Source organism: Antechinus flavipes, chromosome 2 (assembly GCF_016432865.1).
Source record: "Antechinus flavipes isolate AdamAnt ecotype Samford, QLD, Australia chromosome 2, AdamAnt_v2, whole genome shotgun sequence".
Taxonomy (NCBI): Eukaryota; Metazoa; Chordata; class Mammalia; order Dasyuromorphia; family Dasyuridae; genus Antechinus; species Antechinus flavipes.
In genome coordinates this window covers 150,745,661-150,768,009 of record NC_067399.1, presented here as the reverse complement: position 1 = coordinate 150,768,009, position 22,349 = coordinate 150,745,661, and the positions used below count along the sequence as shown (strand labels likewise).

At 35.2% G+C, this 22,349-nt stretch overlaps 1 protein-coding gene across 1 annotated transcript in view; it reads right to left on the bottom strand.

Annotated features, from left to right (window-relative positions):
• The window catches only part of ZC3H6 (zinc finger CCCH-type containing 6), a 73,881-nt gene extending 56,788 nt beyond the window's left edge, over positions 1 to 17,093 (bottom strand). Inside the window, exon 1 of the mRNA XM_051975814.1 lies at positions 16,826 to 17,093. Coding sequence (XP_051831774.1) covers positions 16,826 to 16,911 — 86 coding nt within the window. The 5' untranslated portion in view covers positions 16,912 to 17,093. The remainder of the gene's footprint in view (positions 1 to 16,825) is intronic.
• Between the last annotated feature and the right edge of the window lie 5,256 nt (positions 17,094 to 22,349).

Below are 22,349 nucleotides of genomic sequence, written 5' to 3'. Positions count from 1 at the left end.
AAAATAAACTATATCTATCAAAATCTGTCTTTAAAAAGTTCACAACTCAGGTTAAGAAAACTTGCTTTGAATAGTAAATAAGTAGTTACTAAAAATGAAACATGTACTACCTACTTCTTAGCTGCAATAGGACATAGTTTTTATATGAAAAAATTAAACTAATTTGTCATGATAATTATTGAAATCAAATCCTATGTTAACAATTTATAGTGTGCAGAATATATCAAGAGCTATTAAGGCTTAAAAACTACACTAAGACTTTTGATACAGACAATATAGAAAGTAAAAGCAGCAAGACAAAGTAAGTAGAAAGCAGGCCTTAAAGTAAGGAAGACGAACTCCAGGTGTCCAAATCTGTTCTTATAATGGGTACATAACCCTGAACAAGACATTTAATTTCCCAGCACTTCAGGCAAGTCTCTCAGAATATAAATTGGAGAAGAGGTCTAGATCTGTACTGGTTTCTTCATTGGGAGTTCCATTTGCCAATGAAATCACAGATCCAGGCCACACCTGAGTTTTATATATAGAAACATGAACAAACCAGATACAACAACAATTTATAGAGAATCAGGCTATCTAGCAATCTCCTGTACTGAGAACACAAGCAAAACCCACAAAGCAAAAAGACTTTGTGAAGTCAAAATAGTTGCTATATAAACTCTACAAAATTAACATTCCCTTATTTTAAGTCTTCTTCATAAATGATATTCATACTTACTGTTCAGTCTTTTCAGCTGAATTCAATTCTTTGTGACTGCAGTTTTTTTGGCAAAAATATCGGAGTGGTTCGCCATCTATGTCTCCCATCTCATTTCATAGATAAGGAAACTGAGGCAAACAGGATTAAGTGACTTGCCAGATCACAGAGTAAGTGTCTGAGGCCAAATTTGAACTCAGGAAGATGAGTCTTCCAGACTTCAGTCTTGGCATTCTATCAACTACATTACTTAACTACAAAATAATTTTAACTAGCTTATATTTTATATGTTTCCAAAAGAAAAAATGATTTTAAAAACATCAAACCCGAATTGAAAAGCCCCTCAGAGACCATCTAATTCAATCTGTACCTGAAAAAGAATGCTTTCTACCTCATTCCCCCTTTTAAATTTTGGTCATTCTGCTCAGTAAGGAAGACTCCACTACATTCAGAAGCAGCTCATTCTCTTTTGGATAACTACAATGTAAAGTTTTTCCTTATGTCAGGTCCATCTCTATTTCTCAGTACTTTCTCCCAATGTTCCTAGTTTTGTTCTTGGTATCCAAAAAGAAAAAGGTTAATCCTTTTTGTACATGACAAGACATCAAAATACTTGGGGGGAAGAGAGAGGGAGGGAACAATTATCATTTATTTTTCTCTTTGCCCAAGTCTTCTCTACACTAAACATCTTAATGCTCATAAATTTATCTTGGGGTAGGATTATTCCATGATAGAACTATCACCTCTCTGGTCCTGAACATAAGAATAGTTTTCCTTACATTAAATCTGAATTACTTCTTTGCAGCTTATAATCATTGCTAATAGTCCTGACCTCTGACCAAGAAATTACCTAAAAATGACAACATTCTCCCTTCTCTTCCCCATACTAAAAGTACTCAATACTTTCAACCAATCTTCATAAGCTTTATCAGGCTTGTAACTCTCTTCCATACAACCTCTAGTTGATCAATGTCCTTTCTAAAAAATAGCTCCCAAAGGTGAGAAGGGAGGGAGAAAAACTTGGAATACCAGGTTTTGCAAGGGTGAATGTTGAAAAACTATCCTTGCATGCATTTTGAAAAATAAAAAATTATTATGAAAAATAAAGTAGGAAACTATTTTTTCTTTGATGTATCTATAATATAGTAAGCACTTAATAAATGCTTATTTATTAAAAATAGCTCCCAGAGCTGAATTTAATACTCTAGTTGTAGCCTGACCTGTACAAAGCACAATAATACTATAATCCCTACTAGTAAGGCAATGTAAACTCTAAAACAGCTTTCTTGCCATAAATTTGGGCTGATTTATACTGAATTTTTAAGTCCAATAAAACACATAGGCCTTTTTTTCAGATGATCTACTGTCTTGCCATTCCTTCTCACTGTGTATTTTTTGAGGTGATTTTTTGAAACAAAGTACAAATTTCATCTTAATTTATGTGGCCCAATAGTAAAAATTGTTGATAACTTTTTGGATTCAGTCTCTATTATCAAATCATTTGCAAATGTCACATTTGATATCTAAGCTTTTTCCAATTCACTGGTAAAAATGTTAAACAAGGCCATATTCCAAAGGCAGACAGACATTCAACCATGCACAATTTTTTTCTTGGTCCAGCTATTCAACTAGTTGCAAATCTATCCATCTTCTATTTTCTAATACATCCCCTGCCCCCGCCACACCTTTTTAAATCTTGTCCATAAAAAGAGCATGAAACTTTATTAAGTGTCTTGCTATAATCTAAATTAAATTTACAGGATTTCTCAATTAGTCCGCCAATACTGCTTTAAAAATGGAGAGGAATAAAATGACTTGTTCTTGAAGTAATGCTGGCTCATTGACATGCCATTTCCTTTTCTAGATGTTCACTCCCCTTTAATAATATATTCGAAAAAATTTGCCAGAAAATGAAATCTACCTTGCTTGCCTATAGTTTTCTGACCCTATTGTCTTCCTCTTTTTTGAAGAATCAGAACATTCACTTGTCTGCACGCCTTATAGTACTTCTTTTGTTTTCTACAATCTTTCAAAAATCTCTGACGTTAGCTCATCCATCATAGCCACCGATTCTTTTGGTATTCTAGAAGATGTAATTCATATAGGCTTGGTCACTTTGTGATTACAATAATAATAGTTCACATTTGTGCAGAATTTTAAAATTTGCAAAATCTTTACTTAGAAAACTTCATTTGAACACAGCCACAAAGAATAGTTAGGTGCTCTTTTACTAATTCATTACTTATCTTAGATTTCAAACTCCTATTTGCTATTTTTGTTCTGTCCTTTTGAGTACAAAGATTTTTTTTTTTTTTGGACAGACTAAATAGAAGTAAAGAGTTAAGCAATTTTGTCTTCTTTGTCTCATCATCATTCCACCTCTTTTAGGCAACAGTACCACATCTTTTTTGAGTCCCATCTTAAAACAAACAAAAATCCCAATCCTATACTATGTTTTTGCTATACTTAGCTTTTCTTCTAAGATTTTCTAAGCTTTTCATTCTAAGATTTGGATCTATTGAAACCATTCTTCAAGGAGAATGGTTTATTCTTTTTATCATATTTTTTGTTTACATATGTTCCTTCTCTTCTCTGATGTTACTCTTTTTTCTCTATATACTTAAAAAAAAATCTAAGTTGATTAAGAATGGTTACCTATACAATATACATTGGATCTATCAAAACAACTTATTCTTTTTATAGAATCAGAATGACAGAATTTCAGAGCTGGAAGGGACCCAAGCCTTATCAGAAAAAGAATTTTCCATAATTGCTCATTGGAATTTTTTCTCTTTAAGTCACTAAAATTTCATTCAAAAACTTTCCATCTTCCAAGGACAATTTTTGCTTCAAAATTTTAGTCTATATGATCTTATTTATCTTTTTTTTAAACCCACTGAATTTAGTCTCAAAAAAGTTGAATTTGAATATAAGATTATGATAATTTTTCTCTCCCTCTCTATCACAAATTCTAAAATGGAATAGTAATTTCTTCCTAAGACTCCTCTTTAAAAAAAAAATGTATGAATAAGTAAAAGAAGAAGGCTTTGCTTTAGTCCCAAATTACAGTCACATTTCTGTAATCCAGTACAGGAAAAACAACAGAATTTTCAGTCAAAGGATATAGGTTCCTTATTCTGCTGCTTAGCATCTAAATAAACCTTGGTCATCACATCCTATTTAAATTACATTCTACCTGAACTGTCTAGATAATCTTGGGCAAGTTCTACTTTTTTGGGTATCAATTTGCTCATATATAAAATAAGAAATGTGGAATAGATATCCTCTTAAAGATACTTTTTCTAGCTCTAAAACTAAGATCCTATAAACTCTGTAAGATAGATAAAAGTACTATTATATCCATTTCTCAGATGAGAAAATGGCCAAAAGTTAATTATAATATAATTATAATTATTATAATAATAAATGCTCAGAATGTTGACACTATGCCATCAGGAAAAGTTAAATTGTATTATATCTATTCCATTAAGAAAAAACATTTCAGCTAGACATCTAAATGATTCAGATAAAAAAGGATTATTGTTGAAGATGGTAGATTAGAGGCAATAACCCAGCTGAATTATCTCAACCTTAACCTCCAAACAACTTAAAAAAAAACAACCCAATAATCCTCAAATCAAAGCCAAAAAATGGTCAAAGTGAGACATTTTTCTGGTCTTAAAAAACGTAGAAGTATGTAGGAGAGATCTGTAACACTGACATGGAGGCCTGTCTGGAAGTGTATATCGTGCAACAACTGCTACTGTGGCCCTAGCAGCAGTAGCTTTGGGCCCTCTCAGCCCAGAGATAATACGTGCATAATTCAACTGGTCAGAAAGAGATTACAGGTGACTCTTCTCCCGCACTGGAAAGAAGCAACTTTATTGCTTCTAAGCACTTCCAGGGCAAAGAAGAAAACCTGTGGTCATTCACAAAGAAGTAGCAGTCCTGGTTGCAATGCAGAAAGGAGCACTAGGGCTTGCATGCAGCAGAGGAACAGAAGATCCTGTTCACAATTCCAGGGCTAAGAAGAGTGCTAGCCAGAGAGCATAGGTCCTTCCTAAATAAAGACAAGAGCATAGACCAGGAGAGCAGTGATCTCAGCTCTCCCAGGATAATATTACTTTGGAAACACTGAAAACTTGCAGACCCAAAAATTAACTCTGAAAAGAGCAACTTAAAAAAAACTTGGTATGGTGCCTCCTCATCCCCAGATGAACAGAGAAGAACTTTAACACAAAGTTCAAGGTCAAAAAATAATACCAACTATGCTTTGCAGAAAGTTCTATCACACTTGAAGTTCTTCATATACAACACTGCATCTCCCATGTATGTTTTTGTACTATTAGAATGTGTAATTATTAAGGGGAAGGACTTTTATTTTCACCTTCCGAGTGTTTTGCATAGTGTCTAATATCTGTTGACTGTCTGTTCTGGATTATTGGGTAGTAGTTACATTTTACCTCGATTTTGTCATTGTTTATGGGTATTTCTGAAGGTAGCAGATAATGCTAGTTCTGATAACTTTCCTTATTTAAAAAAAAAGACTCAGATCTTTTTAAAAAACTAATAAATCTTACATCTAGAACTAAACTTGGTGATTAATTAGTGATACATGGATTCTAATGCAAATCTATTTGCATATCCACAACTAAGATCTAAAATGTTATTTAAAATAGATATATAGACACTCTTTAGAATTGTATTCATATCCTCCCATTAATGTTAACAGGCATGATTAAAGTAAAAAAAATGTTTTAAGTATAATTATTATTATCAAGGATAGATCAAAATAATACTTACAGTAGAAATTCCTATAGAAATAACTCAAACTTTATTTTCTTGGATCTGCTTCCTGTTCAAGACAGAAAGTAGGAAGTCTAAGACAGAATATCACATGCATTTTTAGATATAGTCACTGTATTGGATGTTTTTGTTCAATTATTTTTCTTTGTCATGAGAAAGAATATAATCTGGAGGGAAAGCCAATCTTGAAATAACTATGACATAAAAATAAAAATTAATAAAAAAATTAAATTGCTAAGTAACTTATTTCTCTTGTTGGGTCGAGCCAAGATGTTGAACTTAAACAACTTTCTTAACAGTTATTCACTTTGACTTATATTGATAATTCTACTGTTACAATATGCTTTCACATATATTTTCATATTTGTGAGCTTCATACTGCAAATTTTTTTTTTTTTTTTTTTGGTCAATGAGTATACTGAACTTCAAAGAAGTAATTTGCTTCAAGTTGCTTAATTACTAAGTCAGGAAAACTAAGTTTCAAACTGGATCTTTAGATGCCAATTATAGAAATCAATTTACTAAGTATATTGTCTTTTGCTTCCTAATTTATAAATTTCAATGCCACAGACTGAAAAGATAAGTTTTAGTTATTCCTTGTACAAATGGAAAAAAAAAAAGAAAACTTTTTTATCTCTTTCCCCCAAAACTTTAAAACCATGAAGACTTCAAAAGGCTAGGGTAATTGTGAAACTTGTATATTCCTGATCTCTGTATATTATTTCTTATATAGCTTTTCTTTATTCTTTTACTTCACTTCTCTCCCTCCTTCCCTCCTTTCCTCCTGCCCCTTTAGTCTCCTCTCCAAGGTCCCTTGTCTTTAATTCATAGTCTAGTGTGGCAACAAGAGGTATCAGGGCACTTAAAAGTAATGACCTTGATCAAGGCATTTTACATCAGTTTTTTTTTTTTCATATAAATGAAAGATTAAACTAGATGTCTTCTGCAGTTCCATACAACCCCAACATTCTGTGACAAAAGACACAATTATTCTTGAAATGCTAGTGCACGCCTGTCTGGATTGGTTTATCAAACCCCAGCAGCTGCAGAGCTGCTTCTGCCACAAACATAAAGAGGACATTGAGAGTTGTTATATTTAAGGGCTGTGCTATCCTTCTCCAAATGGATGGAATAAAATATAAATATGGGTAATAGGATGTTTTTTTTTTTTTTTTTTAATGTTTGAAGGCAGCTCTATAAGGGAATTATAATGACAAATAATAGTGAGTGTTGATATTCAGTGGTATTGTGCTAATGAGTATTTCAGCTACTTAAATTTCAGAAAAGGGGATGTGCTTATCACTATAAGGCAGAAGAAACTCCTCCTGACTGAGTCAAGCATAACTTCACCTCTCAGCATCTTTTGATTAGCTTTAAGGGTTTGTTTTTTTTTTTGGGGGGGGGTTGTTGTTATTGTTATCCTTTTGTTTTTCTTTTAATAAAACACTGAATGAGGGGTGGGGGTGGAGGGAGAAGTTAAATAAAACACAGGGCATATTGTTTGAGAAAAGAGATACTGAGAAATTAACTCTCTAGCTCCCCAAGAGTAGAAGACAAAGAAGAAAAACAACCCAGGAAATGGAATCCAAGATGTGATAATGGAGATGGTCAATTCAAATTGGGAAATAATATAGAAACTTGTGAGTACCTATAATGGGGGAAAAGACTAGTTAGGAGATTTATGAATGATAAACCAGTCACATAAACAAAACAAGTCTCTGCCAGAAGTTTTCCTTCCAAAAAAAAAGAAAGCTCAAACAGGAAAAGGTATGTGGTAAACTAGAAACAAAGAAGCAAGCACAAGCGTGGGACTGGAAATAGAAAAGAAAAGCAATAACAATTTGCAATTGAGGCCTACCAAAGAAAAAAGAAAATGAATGAGGACAGGCAGTCCCTAGAAGAAGTATTTAATATTTTAAACTAATGAATGGTAAGCTAAAATTGAATAATATAACTACATATAATTGAATAACATATAATTATATACATATGTATATAATATATATTTGAATATATAATTGAATAACATAACTATATATATAGTTGAATAATAACCTATAGATCTGTATTTCCAGATGGGGACAAGGACTTAAGAGAAAGGTTTGATTAGCTGATTTAATTAGTTGAACAAAACAAGATATTAAGCCACTGAATTGATAAATGGAAAAAAATCATCCCCAAACCAGAAGTGGGGTAAAGATAACTGAAAGCACTGAGTGTGCATATTTAATAAGTTAATTAATATTAACTTCTCCCCAAAGGAGGAGTTTTCTGTCATTTCTGAATACAGACTGTATGATGAAGGTGGGGGAACATGTCAAGGAGGAGTATGCAGTGGAAGGACCAAGAAATCTTTAATTTCATAATCCTCAGTCAATTGGGGGAGAGCGGAGGAGAGGGACCTAGTGCTACTTAGATAGGAAATAAAAGGCTCATTCTCTTGCCTATAAATGCTGATCCACTGAGGGGATTGATCTTGGATGGATCATTGTTTTGTTTTGTTTTGTTTTTTTTGCAAGAATTGTAAATAAACCAAACTTCAGACATTCTAGTGTCCTTTTTATCTTTATGGCATATTTATAACAATGAAAAAGGTCATACTAAAAGAAAGTGGACAAAGGTTCTAAATCCAGGAGCAAAGTTTTTTTGAAAGAGGTTTCTTTCATTCAGTTCCTCTCACATGAGTTTTCTAGTTCAAAATTATTTAAAATAGACAAATGACAAAAGAAATCGGGCCATTTGAAGGCTGTTCCTAGAGAATACCCCATTTTATAAAACTCACTAGAAAAGCATAGCAGTCTTCCAAAAATGAGATATAAATGTTATTCTGGAAGGATAGGAATGTTGGGAGGTATAGCCCTAAATCAGGATTCTTAATCTATTTTGTTTCATATACCTCTTTAGTAGTCTCATAAAAGCCTTTGGGACCACTTTTCAGAATGTTTTCAAATTCATAAAATAAGATACATAGGATTACAAAGTAAGTTAAATATATCGAAATGAAAGTAAATGTTAAAAATAAGTGCAGGTTAAGAATCCCTGTCAAACTTTTATGTTTGACTTTAATAATGATATTTATGCAATCCAAAAAAAAAAAAAAGTTCACTGTGCAACTTTCAGATACAGAATAACATACATAGACATACACTATTGAATAATTTGACAATTTTTATGTTTTTAATGTATAGAATATACATTATGTATGTATGTAAATATAGAAGAAACCACCTTTACTTCTTTCTTACTGGCTTAGATGTATATCGAGTTAAAAATTCTCTTATTTTTCTTTATACTAAGTTTCCTACTTTTGGTCCTCTACAGACACACATAGAACATGCTCCAAATACAACAAAAGAACAAAATTCAAGAGTAAAATCTCTGGAGAGAAAAGGGGAAAAAAATTCTGCAGGGTCAGAATCTGAGACCAAAATTGAATTGCTGGTGTAGAAAAACACTTAATAGAGTTTAAAGCACTCAGCTGATGCCCCCAAATCTCTCTTGACTGACTGAACAATAAATCATGATGAAAAAACCCCCATTTTTGATCCATTAATAGTATTCATAAAGGGGACTGTGTCTATAAATTTTCTAAACATATGACAGGAGATTAAGTATCATGGGGGCTATGGATTGGTATGCACAAAATAGGTAAAAAAATGAAAGATGGGCCTATAATTAGAGAAATCTGCGCTCTTGCCACAACAGACGCCTGACTGGGCATTCTCTGGTACTACTTAGATTTTTCATTTGTAAAATGGGATAATTCAATTAGATAAAAGATCTTTTAACTCTAAAAGTTTCTCATTCTAAGGTATCCTCTCTCTCCTATTCTATCTATAATGTTTAAAGAAGCCTTAGTGGCTACAGAGCCCAATCCACAGAGTCCTGAAAAATTCTCCACAATATATTCCACAGAGGTCATCCAGTTTTTGCTTTAAGACCTTCAATGAAGTCCTCACTATATTCTGAAGAAGCCCATTACATTTTTGGGTAGCTGTAATTGCTAAGGTCTTTTTATTGATATTAAGTCTAAATTTGCCTCATTGAAACTTTCTTCTGCTCATTCTTCCCTCCCTCTTTCACAATAAGACAGTTTAGATGGTACAGTGAATATAGTACTAGACCTGAAATCAGGAAAACTTGACTTCAAATCTATCCTCCAACACTTTCTGGGAAAGTTGCTTAACCTCTGCTTGTCTCATTTTCCTCAACTATACAATTGTAAAGCATTTAATATAGTACCTGGCACACAGTAAGTGATATATAAATTCTTATTCTCTTCCCTTTTCCTACATGGCACCCTTTAAATATTTGAAGTAATTTATTATATTCCCCTTGAGAATTCTCTTCTTCTGGTCAATTCCTTTACATTTTTGGTTGCCTTCTTCTAGAAACTCTCCAAGTTACCAATGTCCTTCCTAAATTATAGTGTCCAGAACTTAATACAATATTGCATATGTAGCATGATTAGGCAAAATACATTTAGGTTCTAAATTCTCCATGAAATTTCTGGTGAACATTATATATATACAATAAATCAGGTTCAGATTTATAGGGATTTCCATTTCTGGGGTGTAAACTAAAAATTTAATAATCAGTTTGCCAAGTTTGAGCTGGCTCCAGCACATGTCTGGACACAGAGAATAAAAACAATGATAGATAATTTTATACAGTGTTTTAAGGTCAGCAAAATGTTTTACATATGCTATCTCATTTTATTTTCATCATAACAATTTGAGAGGGACTTGAGGGACTTAAGAGTTCCTATTTTTTGCAGATGAAGAAAATCAGGGAGAAAGAGTTTGAGGACAGATTAGAACTCAGTTTTTCTTGACTCTATCCACTCCAGTACTCTATCCACTGAACAATCTAATCACTTTATAAAAGAGGCATATGAAGATTCTGCTTAGGGATGCTATCATTAGGTATACTTAGGCAGAATAAGAAAGAGCCTAATGCCCTTTTGGCCAGCCCTTACCTAGATAATACTCTGTATATTCTTAATTTGCTCATCTAGTTTGCCTCTATTTAAAAACTTCCAATGGTGGAGAATTCATTACTAAAAAGTTTTTCCTTTCATTTAGCTTAGATGTAACTCTGTAACTTACCAAGAGTGAAACTAATCTAGTTTAAGGATAACAGAATGCTCTGTGTCCCTACTGGTTTAAGTTAAGTCTGGTTTAAAGAAGATTTTCTTAGGATGACCCATTTAAAATCTGACTCATGTTAAAAGCAAGAGGTAATATGGGTCAAAGAGAATTTCAATAAGTGTTAAATATATATATATATAGTAACATTGCAAAGCAAATGGGTTTTAAATTCTTTAACTGCTGAAAACCTGGTCAGTGGTCCAAAATAGAAAGTATTGCAATAACACTGATAAGATCTTAAATAAAGAGATTTCTCAGGAAGCTGGGGGAAAGCAACACTTTTTACATGCTTTGCCAAACTTTTGAGCCCAATTTAATTTCTATACTATAATGCTTTCTCTATATAGAAAAACTTGATAAAGCTAAAGCCATATGAGAATAGGTCTCTCCATGACCTACTTATTGATATGACAGGTAAAAATGCCTTCTACCTTTTCCACCTTAGACATTAAAAGAAAGGCTAGAAGCAAAAGAATCTTATGTACTTCTCAAGTGTGTACTGTGAGAATAAAGAAACCTATCTCTCAATTTGTTTCTAAGAGGTGCTATAAAGTAATTCTTTGAACCCAAATAACTTGCATAAGTGACTTAATATCAGTTTTTGATCAACAAGCTGCTGTAAAATTTCAATCTATGGTCATTGCTCAGAAAGAATTAAAAGAACCATAAGTATTTTCCTTATATCAATTCTCTCATTAAGCTTATTGGAACTAGTACTTAGCCTTTCACAAATGAAATTTTGGCTAAACTTGGAATAAATAAAAAAGAAATTTAGGATTAGGTAAGTACAGAAATCTATGTAACTATGAAACAGGGAGCTGAGTTAACTCTATGGAGGAGAGTAGTTATTTTGGTACAAAAAAAATAGATTTAACTTCTATTATAGCCTAAATTTTCAGGACTCTACTGAACCCCATAATCATTCTCTGCTTTCATGCTAGCAGTTAGCTATTTGATCATTAAATTGAAATTCCAAAGTATTCTATGGTTAAATTAGTTTAAGAGAGGTATTATGCTACTTTAAAACTGAACATAAATACAGAATCGTAAACCTAACTTTACTAAACTAAGTTACTTAGTAATTTAAAGTTTTAAAAACAAGAATAAAACTCAACTTCCAATGTAGTAAATTTTGATCTAACATCAAATAGAAATAATTTCTTCATTTATAAAAGGTAATCATACTAAATGATAACAGGGTTGTTAAAAAGCTCAAATGATAAATCTATGTAAAGTGTTAAAACTGTAATAACTTATAGTATACTAACTATACTATAAGCATATACTGTAAGTATATATTATGAATATATATAGCATATTATATATAGTAACTATAGTATAATAACTTATAGTTACAGTAACTATAAATTACTATTATTATAAGGCTAGCTCTCCCTCCAGGTATGAAAATTTTTACTGACCCTGTGTTTGGATTCACTTTAGGAGCCAGAATTTGCTCTTGTATGATACTTAATAAATGCTTAATGAGGGAACAAAAATGAACGATTCATGAACGCTACAAAGCAATGACTATCCCCTGTACTCTGCTCCCTGGATGACTACTTGTACTAAGAAGATAGCTGCCTAGAAAAGGCAAAAACCAAAAACATCTTCCTCTAAATTCAACCATTTGGGAATTCATTTGAAATAAGGAGTCTTGGGGCAGCTGGATGCAGTGGATAGAGCACCAACCCTAAGTTAAGAGGACCTGAGTTCAAATCCAGCCTCAGACACTCAATACTTCCTAGCTGTGTAACCCTGGGCAAGTCACTTAGCCCCAAATGCCTCACCAAAAAAAAAAAAAAAAAAAGTAACCTTTTTCCTGAAATTCTGATCTGAGACCTGTTATAAATAAGCTCCAGTAATTGTATACCTTCCTGTCAACTGTTTTAATTAAACTAATACTCAGCTCAGATAAATAGAAGAAAAAGAAAAGATAAAGACGAAATATGTCAAATGTACTGATTTAAATTTCACTGGCAGGTGACCAAAATCCCCTTGATATTCCCCCAAATTGTTTAATTAGTGAGTTGAGTAGGAATTCTAGAAACTCTTTCCTACCACTCCCATGCTGAAAGCCTCCTCTATTATGTTTTAACATTCTACAAATATACAAATTTATGAGGCTTTTAAAAAATATATTTTTATACCTTAAATCTTAAATGCAGTTGGTACATTCAAAAAACTTCAGAGTTGGAAGAGACCTTAGTAGCCATTTAGTCCAACCCTAGCTAGGAAATAATGCCCGCTATAATTTATATGACAAAAGATCAATCAGCTTTTATCTTAGGAAGCTTTTCCTGACATGAAGCCAAAATTAGCCTTTGCAAATTTTCCACATTGTTCTCTGAGGTCAAGAAACAAAAATATAATTCCTCGGCCATGATAATCTTTCAAATACTTGAAAACAGATATAATATACACCCTTTACTTCTTATTTCCTTTCTCTTTTCCAGGCTAAACATCCCCATTCCTTCTGTCAACCATCTAGGGCCTTTCCTATTCTTAGCACCCTTTTTTGGACACTCTTCAGTTTATTATCTATGCTCTTCCAAAACTATAATGCCCATATTACTCCAGCAGGTCATCTCAAATTTAGTATTTACAAAAGGAAACTCATTATCTTTCTTCAAAAAACCTGATGCTCTTCTCAATATCCCTAATTCTGTCAAAAAGTCCCTAGTTATTTCAGTCTTCTCAATATTATTCTTGACTCGCTTTTCCCTCACCACACACATAAAATCAATTGCATTATGTTATCTTTACCTTCACTTCTCTCCTTCCCTCCTTTCCCTCATCTCCATCTCTCTCTCCCTCTCTCTCTTTCTCAGAGAATATATTTGGAAATGAATGTAATATGAAAATAAAAATAAAAATACAAAAACATTTTAAATAAATATTATCAAATAACTTTAAAATCTAAACCTTGGGGTTATTTCATCTCAATAATTGCTGTCTTTAAGTCCTTCCAACTTAAAAGATTTTTTGCTAAAATGAAATATATTTGGTTTAAGCTAAAATTAAACTTGTATATGCTAAAAAATTTTTCATTTGCATTTTAGGATGATGCTTTTATATATTTTTAAAAATGTATTTTTGAAAAATATAGCATGTTTTAGACACTTATTTTAAAAAAACCTGTAAAAAGTATTTATTCATTCATTGACCTTATAGTGTTCTAATATAAAAACATCATTAAAAAATCTTTACACCACTGGTATTTGACAACTAAAGCTTTCTCTATAGGATATTTTTTAAAAGCAATCCAGAATTTCTTTGCTGAATTTCAAGTAGCACAATTCTTATATCTCTTCCATTTTCACTGACTTTTTGATATCATGGTCTGGGAAATAAAGGCAACAAATACAATGCTGACCCTAATTAGAATCAAGAAGACCTGGATTCAAGTCCTATCAGTTTTATTTATTAGTTTTGTGATTATTGGCAAGTCATTTGACCTCTCTGACCCCCAAGCAACTCCCTGTGATTATAGATGATTAATTACACAGATACTTTATTTTAAATGAAAATAGTATAAAATCAAAAAGTTAAGAGTTATATGGGGAGTTTAGAGATTATCTGGTCAACTTTTTATTTACAGACGAAACAGTTGCGTCCCAGAAAAGTTAAAAAATTTGTACTAGGTAGTTTAAAGCCCAGCTTCTTAAACTGTAGTTCATGACCCCATATTGGATCTTGTAACTGAATGTATGTGTGTGTGGGGGTGTTTGAGAAATTATGATTTGTTACCAGTTAATATTTGATTTGTATAGCTATTTCATATACCTATATAACTGGGATTATGTAAACATTTCTGAGGGGAAAAGGGGTCATAAGTAGAAAAAGTTTAAAAAGTCCTGGTTTAAGGGGTAGTGAACTCAAGTTCACAGACTAGAGGAACCAAGAACCAGACCTCCAGATTGTAGCCTAGGGCAAGTTTTATCGTATTATAGATTCTAGACCTAAACTGAAACTAAACAATATATTAAAAGAAAAAATTGTTTTAGAATAAAGCTTACATCTCACAATAGTAAATAGCTAATTATTTTCTATAAATAGGTAGACGATCTTGTTTTCTTTGCTCTAAAGAAAACAAAAACATTATTTTTAGAATAAAATCTTTATATTACTTATACTGCTGGGGACAAAGACAGTAAAAAGCAATTGTTTAAATTTTTTTGTTTGTTTTGAACTTTAATTTCTTAATTTATTAGTTCTCACTAGCATGGATTGTGCTTTTCCATAGTAAAAATATTTTGATGTCCAAATATAGTTTTTTCACTAAGAAACTCTCAGAATTTCTTAATACAATTTTAGAGACTTTTAAATCTAGAGTCTATAGTTTATTTAAGTATTGAATTCCTTCTGACTAAAGAATGAAATTTAATCCATCTAAACAAGATAAATGTCAAGTGTGGAGAGCTTTTCTTTAGAAACTAGAAAATAGCTACTCTATTTTGAGTTTAAAATATTACTTCTAGAATTAGCTTTAAAATATAGAAGTTTAACTTCGTAAAATTTCTTTTGGGATTGAGTTTACTATCTAAAGACCTTTTTTTAATTTAAAAAACCCAACATAATTATTTTTGCAATTGTTAATAGGACTTTAATTAAAAGAAAGTTCCTACCATCCCCAGCAAAAGAATATGAAAAACATTCATGATTTTAGCCTTTGGCTTTCCCTTTTTTGGGTGGAGGAAAAGGCCACTGTTTCATTTTATTGAACTGACTTTTGAGGATCTGTGCATTTACATTTGTTAAATGAAAAAAAAAAAAAGTCGATACAATTTAGTCCTTTTTCAAAATAATCAAATATTTAAATACAAACTTTGAAGTGCAAGCTAGTTTATTATTTCTGCTCGAGTTATGATTGTAGCAAATTATAACAGCCCTATTACTACTACTGAATATTAAACTTTGGCAAGTAACAAACATGTTAGAAACATTCTAGAGCTAGCTTGAAACTGAAGCTAGTTTATGTATAACTTACTCTGAGGCAAATGTTAAAAGTGTAAAAATTCGCAAAATAAAAAGAGACGAAAACAAATTTATAATCCAGGCCAACTAATGAGATTTTGGAAGAAAAGTGCTATGGCCTTATCATTTTGCAGTATTTCTTGTTTTTGCTAACTATGCAGTCTCGCTAGTCTCAACAGGGTTTTAATAAAAAACAACATTGTGTTTGGAAATTTTCTTTTTTTTTTTTTTTTTTTTTTTTGTGGTGGTGTCGATTTAAAACTTCCTAAAAGCAAAACTTCAGTGTACTTTTTGGGGAAAGCCCTGATGCCCTAGGAAATACATAAAATCCACTAAATATTAAAAGGTTTAAAATACTTGAAGTTGAGTATCTAATCATTTAACTTTTGAGTTTTTTAGTTTTTTTTTTTTTTTTTTTTTTTTTTTTAAGCTTTAGGGCTCGGCCATAGCTAACGGAGGAGGGAATTGGGAGCTGCAATCGCTTCATGTAAGAAAAAGAGTGCTCAGAAGAGGGAGACACACAAAAGTGCTTGTCATCTAACCAGGGAAATGATGACTGGGGTGTGCGTGTGGGGACTGAGGGGTGGGGTGGGGTGGCAAAGCAAAACGTCAGTCAGACCCTAATCTGCATAAAAATGATCTCGTGAAATCAGAAGGCTGCAAATCCGATGAGAAAACCATCAGGTTAAATATAGAACAAGAAACCTAGTGGAGAGGTAGGGAGGAAAAAAAAAACCTGAAACAAACCTTTCTCTAGCACCACTAAACGAAGTTTGCAAGGACGGTGGAATTATCTTGAAGGTTTAAAGGGGGGAGGGGAGGAGGAAGGAGTGCATGTAATGGAATTGATGGAACAAAACAAAAAAATGTTTAAATCATGCAAAATGTAACTGCAACCGTTTCCCAGTTTCCCATCCCACACCAAGCCCAAACCACCCCAATTTTACACACCGAAGATGAAGGTGACTTTTTTTTGTCTGCTTACCACCCTCACCCTCCAACTACTCTTCCCATTCCCACCTCTACCCCCCACCCACAACAGGCTGAAGAAAACGCAGCAAACATTCCAGTACTAGGCACATGAGGATGAGGACTATTATTATTGAACCACAGACACATTATTATTATTATCGGACAGAAAGAGAGAGAGAAAGAAAGAAAGAGAGAGAGAGAAGAATTAGGGTTACTCGACCTTTCGTCCCCTGCATGTTCAGAGTCTGTCATGTTTTTGTCAAGAACGGGGTTGGGGGGTTTGGAGAAAAGGCTCTCAAAGGCCATGAGGCTGGTGGAGGAGGTGGTGGAGGAGGTGGTGATGGTGGAGGTGGTGGTGGAGGGATGAGCAGCAGGAGGTGGCGAGGAGGAAACTGCCCTGTGGCCACCGACCAGAGACCCTAGCGCGCACACGCCCTGCTGCTGCTGCTGCCTGACAGAGAGAGACACACACACTTGGACTCGGTGATCACCACCTGCTCTCGGCCGCCGCTGGGACTCGGTGGTGAGAGATGATGAATTGGTAAAAACTCACGGTTACTTAGTGAGCGACACAGAGAGACACAGAGACTTTTCCAGTCTATTAACAATCACAGCAGAAAGATGGGGCTCTAACTGCAAACACAGGGCAATGGCCCCCCTCGCTGCCGGGCGCTGCTGGCGCTGCTGCTTTAGTCTCTATCCGCCGCTGCTGGCCGAGGCTTGGGAGCGAGCGGGTGGCGTGGAGGAACACGGGGATTTGGATAGTGGCCGTGGCGGTGATTTCTTCTCACCAACATGGCGGCGCCCGAGATAGGCAGCTCGACAAAATGGCGACGGCGCCGGCCGAAAAGCCTTTCCCCCGGACTCAGGGAGGAGGGGTGGGGGTGGGGGAGAGGTGAGAGAGGATTCTTCCGCGCGCGGCCCTCGCTCTGGCGCCTCCGCTCCGCCGCGGCGCAGGCACACATACATGCACACACGCGCGCGCACACACACACACATACACGCACACATAAGCCCGGCCCCAAGCCCCGCTGGGAAGCGGCCTTGACGGGCGGGAGCGTCCTGCTGAGAACGGTGACCATTGGGAAAATCTCCCTGCCAATCACCCCCAAAGGGCGGAGCATCTTTTCTCTCCCTCGGTGGCGGCGGGGATAGGGAAGGCGGGACACCGAACATGGCGGCGATGGAGGCTCTGTCATCCTGGCGGGGGGAGGAGGGGGGAGAAGGAGGAGGGAGAAGAAGAGGAGGAAAGAGAAAGTGGCTGCCCCCTCCTCCCGAGGTAGCGACGGCGCAGGGATATCTCCGGGTGGAGATGAGAGCGAGCCATGTCACGTGCCACTTAAGGCTGAGGCTAAGCCAGAGAAGAAGGCGGAGAGGAGGGGCATGGTTGCGGCGGAGCAGTGACAATCCCCCCACCCCTACCCCACCCTCGCTGCAGTACTAGGCCTCTTGCGCTGGCTCTCTTTCTTGCCGCATCCGCTGCCTTTTAGCAACCTGCCTAGAGAATGAAGGAGAAAAAGAAGGCTGTAGGCCGCTTCCCCTTGCTGGGTCCCGGTATTGTTAGCCAGTGGGGACTGGAAGTTTAATAAGGCCTGGGGAATCTGTCACTTGCCGATGTGACTGCAAGGGCTAGGCCTGAGCTAGGCCTGAGGCCTAGGAAATGGAGGCCTGGAGGAGCTGGACCAGATCTGTCTAGGAGGTGGGGGTGGGGCGGCCATTAGAGTTTCTACAAACATCTTTACAGACTACACCCCAAATCTAACCCCCACTCCCTTTCCTCCCTTCTTATAGTTTAGCGGCCAATATCGGAGTTAATGTTTTATTTTGTCTTTTGTTTTGCCTGGAAAAGGCCTCATCTCTTTCTTGAAAGTTACTGTTACAGTTGTTAATGCTTTACAATAACAAAGTATCCCAAGCACTTGTCTTTCCAACGAAAACAAAGTATCCCATGCGCTGTTCTTTATAAAAAGTTTTGTTGATTCCTGGCTCTACATCGATTAGGTAACAATTTAGCTAACAAAATAGCTAACATAATATTTAGCACTTTAAAGCTTGCAAAGTGCTTTACATGGATAGTTTCCTTTAATATATGTATCTTGTTAATTGTGAAGGATGGAGTTTGAAGAAATTATGCCTGCAAAACAAAGCTGTGCTTGTTCTGCCTGTCTGGTTAGTTGCTGGGTGATTTTTTTTTGGGGGGGGGAGAGGAGTTGCAGCTCTGGAGATTATGTTTTGCATCTGATGCAACCCTTATAAGATGTTTTGCATCTGATGAAATCTTTCTAAATATGAAAGCATCATATTTCTTTATGTGTTTTTATTGTTCATTCGTTTTTTCAGTCCTGTCTGACCTCTGTGTACTGTATGAAATTTAGCAGTCTCTTCTGACTTTGGACTAAATAGACAGGTCCCCAAACTAATTATTTATGTCTGATTCATACTTAACACTTTAATATTGAAGGAAGGTGGCTTGTTCCTTAGGAAAATGACAGCTGGTGTTTATGTAGCTAAGTTGTGTATTTTCATATTTAACATGTTATAGGGCAACTTTCTTGTTACAGGGCTTTACTAAACAACATGAACTCAGAATTTTTTTTGTGTGTGTATGGTCTTTTATTATTTTAAACTGATAAACCTCAGCTCAGACTATTGTTTCTTTTGTGTTTCATCTTGATACAATTAATGGACTTGCAATATGTATTTCAGTAGAGAAATGATAAATATGCAGAATACAGTGAGGTCAAGGAATTTTACTTTTGTCTTTGTGAAGGATACAAAATACAGAACTGGTTGGAATTTAGAGAAGTTGAATAAATGCTTTTTTGTTTATTGAATTATGACCAACACAACGATTACTATGCTCTGATTTAATTCCAGGTTACTACTTTGAGGTTAAAAACTAGTAAATATTGATTTTTATTGAGTATTTTCTCTTATTGGAATTTTTATTCTTGAAAACAAATTACCAGATGGTCTCTGTTGAGGGGTGAGCCACTCTAACAATGATGGGGGTCCCCAGGCCGGGAGTCACAGATTTTGCAAAAGAATTCTCAGTCCCATTCTCCAAGCAGAGATTTGGCAAAAATAGGTTCATTTTCGCTGAGAAGCTCTTTTTCTCAGTGTGCCCCTTCCTGATTAGGAAGACAGCAAATATTGGGATACAGAGTTTTGATTTTATTTAGCTTTCTATGGCTTTGGGATAGGGAGTGATTTGAGGGACTAATTTCCAAATCAATAAAGAGTTGTGATTGTTTTTCCAGGCCAAACTAATTCTGGGATCAACTGGAGATAGGAGTTTCCTTCAGAAACCAGGTAGGAGGGTTGGATCATTTTAAAGAATTTTCCCAGAGTTTGGGAGGGGTTGAAATTCGGGGTTTTTCCAACCCAGGCTCACCACCTCCCCCCGCCCCGCAAAGATCAGGGGACACAGAATCCTATTATATTAGTCCCCATATTTTGATACTATGTTCTTTCAGAAGATTGTGTTTTTCTACTGAAACAATGAAATATTTGGGGATTGTACTACTTCCAAAAAAACTCAGAATCAAATAAATCATCAATATGACCAAAAATAAAGAAGTATTGTGGTATAGAAAATATTCTTGAAGCCAAGATGTGAATTAAAGCTCTATTACAGACAAAAAAACTGACTGTGTGACTTTAGGAAAGTCACTTAACTTCTCAGTGCTCTAGGACTTTGTGTTGGACTATAGGAATAATTTCTTAATTGACCTCTTTGTTTTACTTTTCTCCTTATTCCAATCTAACTTCCACATAGCAACTGTAAGAGTGAATTTCCTAAAGTACAAGTATGATTATGTTACTTCCCTACTTAATACCCTATCTTCCCTCTAATATCAATTATAAATTCCTCTGATATTTAAAGTCCTTCACAATTCAATCTCTTATCTTTTGCACTTTGTTATATTGTCTTCTTTGTGTCACCTATGTTGCAATAATAATGGCCATCTTAGAAATCTTCATACAAGTTACTCCCTCTTTCCATGCCTTGGTACAAACTGCTCTCTGTGTCAAGAACATCAGGGGCAGCTAGGTGGAAGAGTGAGTAGAACACTGGAGGCAGGAAAACTTGAGTTTTCAATGTGATCTCAGATACCAGCTGTAAAATTTCCTCAACTATAAATGGGGATAATAATAACACCTACCTTGCAGGGTTGTTATGTCTCAGATGAGATAATTGTAAAGTGTTTAACATAGTGCCTGTCACATAAAAAGCACTGTATAAAAGATACAATTATTATTACACACACACATACACTACTACTACTACTACTACTACTACTACTACCTATTAAAGATCTTTTTTCAAGATTCAAGCACTGATGGGGTCCTTGGTCCTGGGTTGCTAAGTGAGTTGTTGACAGGAAAGATCCTGAATTACTTTTTAAGCTACTCCCCGAGGCAAGCAGAAAGGAGTACAGAGATCTCTTTATCTCTTTAAAATGAACCTTTTGTTTTTGAGTAGCTTTTTGTTGTTTGTGAATTCTTGAACTGACAAAATTATCTGTGACTCCACAATTACTGTATTCCCTAAGGTTCTTGTCCTCTAAAAGAGATCCTACCTTATGCCTTCCCTTCTACCCCAAGTTCGTTAAGAATTTAGCCTGCCTAATGAATGGTATGGAGGGTTCATTAGGAATTGCCCACTTTATGGCAGCCAACACATTAGGATTTCATCTTTCTAATGGCATCTTTCCCCTTGTTAATGGCTAAGACTCCCTCCTGGAACTGAAGCCTATGAGTCAATGACATAATAGAACCTTTACCTCTTGATTTGGAGAAAGTCTAAACCTAGAATTTTTTTTTTGATATACCTTGCAACATTGGTCTGAGACCTTAATATACTTTTGGAGTCCAAACTCCTTCTCTTCAACATTTGGTGGACTGTACAGGGAGAGACTGAAACCCAATGTATTTTTTTGGGGGGAGTTCAGTATTTCTGCACCCCATACTCCAGTATCCGTGCATTTTTGATGTCTGACCAAGCTTCAGGCATCTTCCTGGCCATCTAAACATGCACTGAGTAGGCATTCCCCTAAATCACCAGTGAGTTTGAAACCTGTTAGCTACCCTCAGCTTGGTTTAACCCATCTGGTCCTTAGAATACAGCAGCAAAACAAGTGGGAATGCATCTTCTTTCATGTTATGTACATTGATAAAAACATATCTGTCTTTAAGGTTGGACCATTTAATTGTGCCAAAGACTATGGAGCTAAGAACCTCTCCTTTCCTAGTCTTCAGGGGCAGTGACTCCTTAGGAGGTAGGGACCACAACATTGGCAGAAATAGTTGCCAAAAACCTCCACAAGGATTGTTTCTTTGGATGGTGAATGTGGGGCCTGGACTGAAAACAGGGAGGTAGGGGGTGGATGCTATTATTTCTCAAATGGGCTTAGGGTCCTTGAACTATTTCCCCTGGTGTCTATGTAGAGGATAAGCCACACATAAAAGTAAGATCTAGAAATCTAGAAGGGATTCAAAAGGTTGTGAAATCAATCCTCTCATTTTTAAGATGAGAAAACTGAATTCCAGAGAGACTGAGCAATTTCAAAGAAATCCACAGCTAATGTATCTTAAGAGGTGGGATTTGCACTTAAATTATCTGACTCCAGAGCCAATGCTTTTTCTTCTGTGCCTTCCTTGACATGATCTTTTTGCGCAAGCAGACTATTTGTAATTGTTTGCAGAATGAAATAATAAAGGTCAAAACCCATTACAATCAA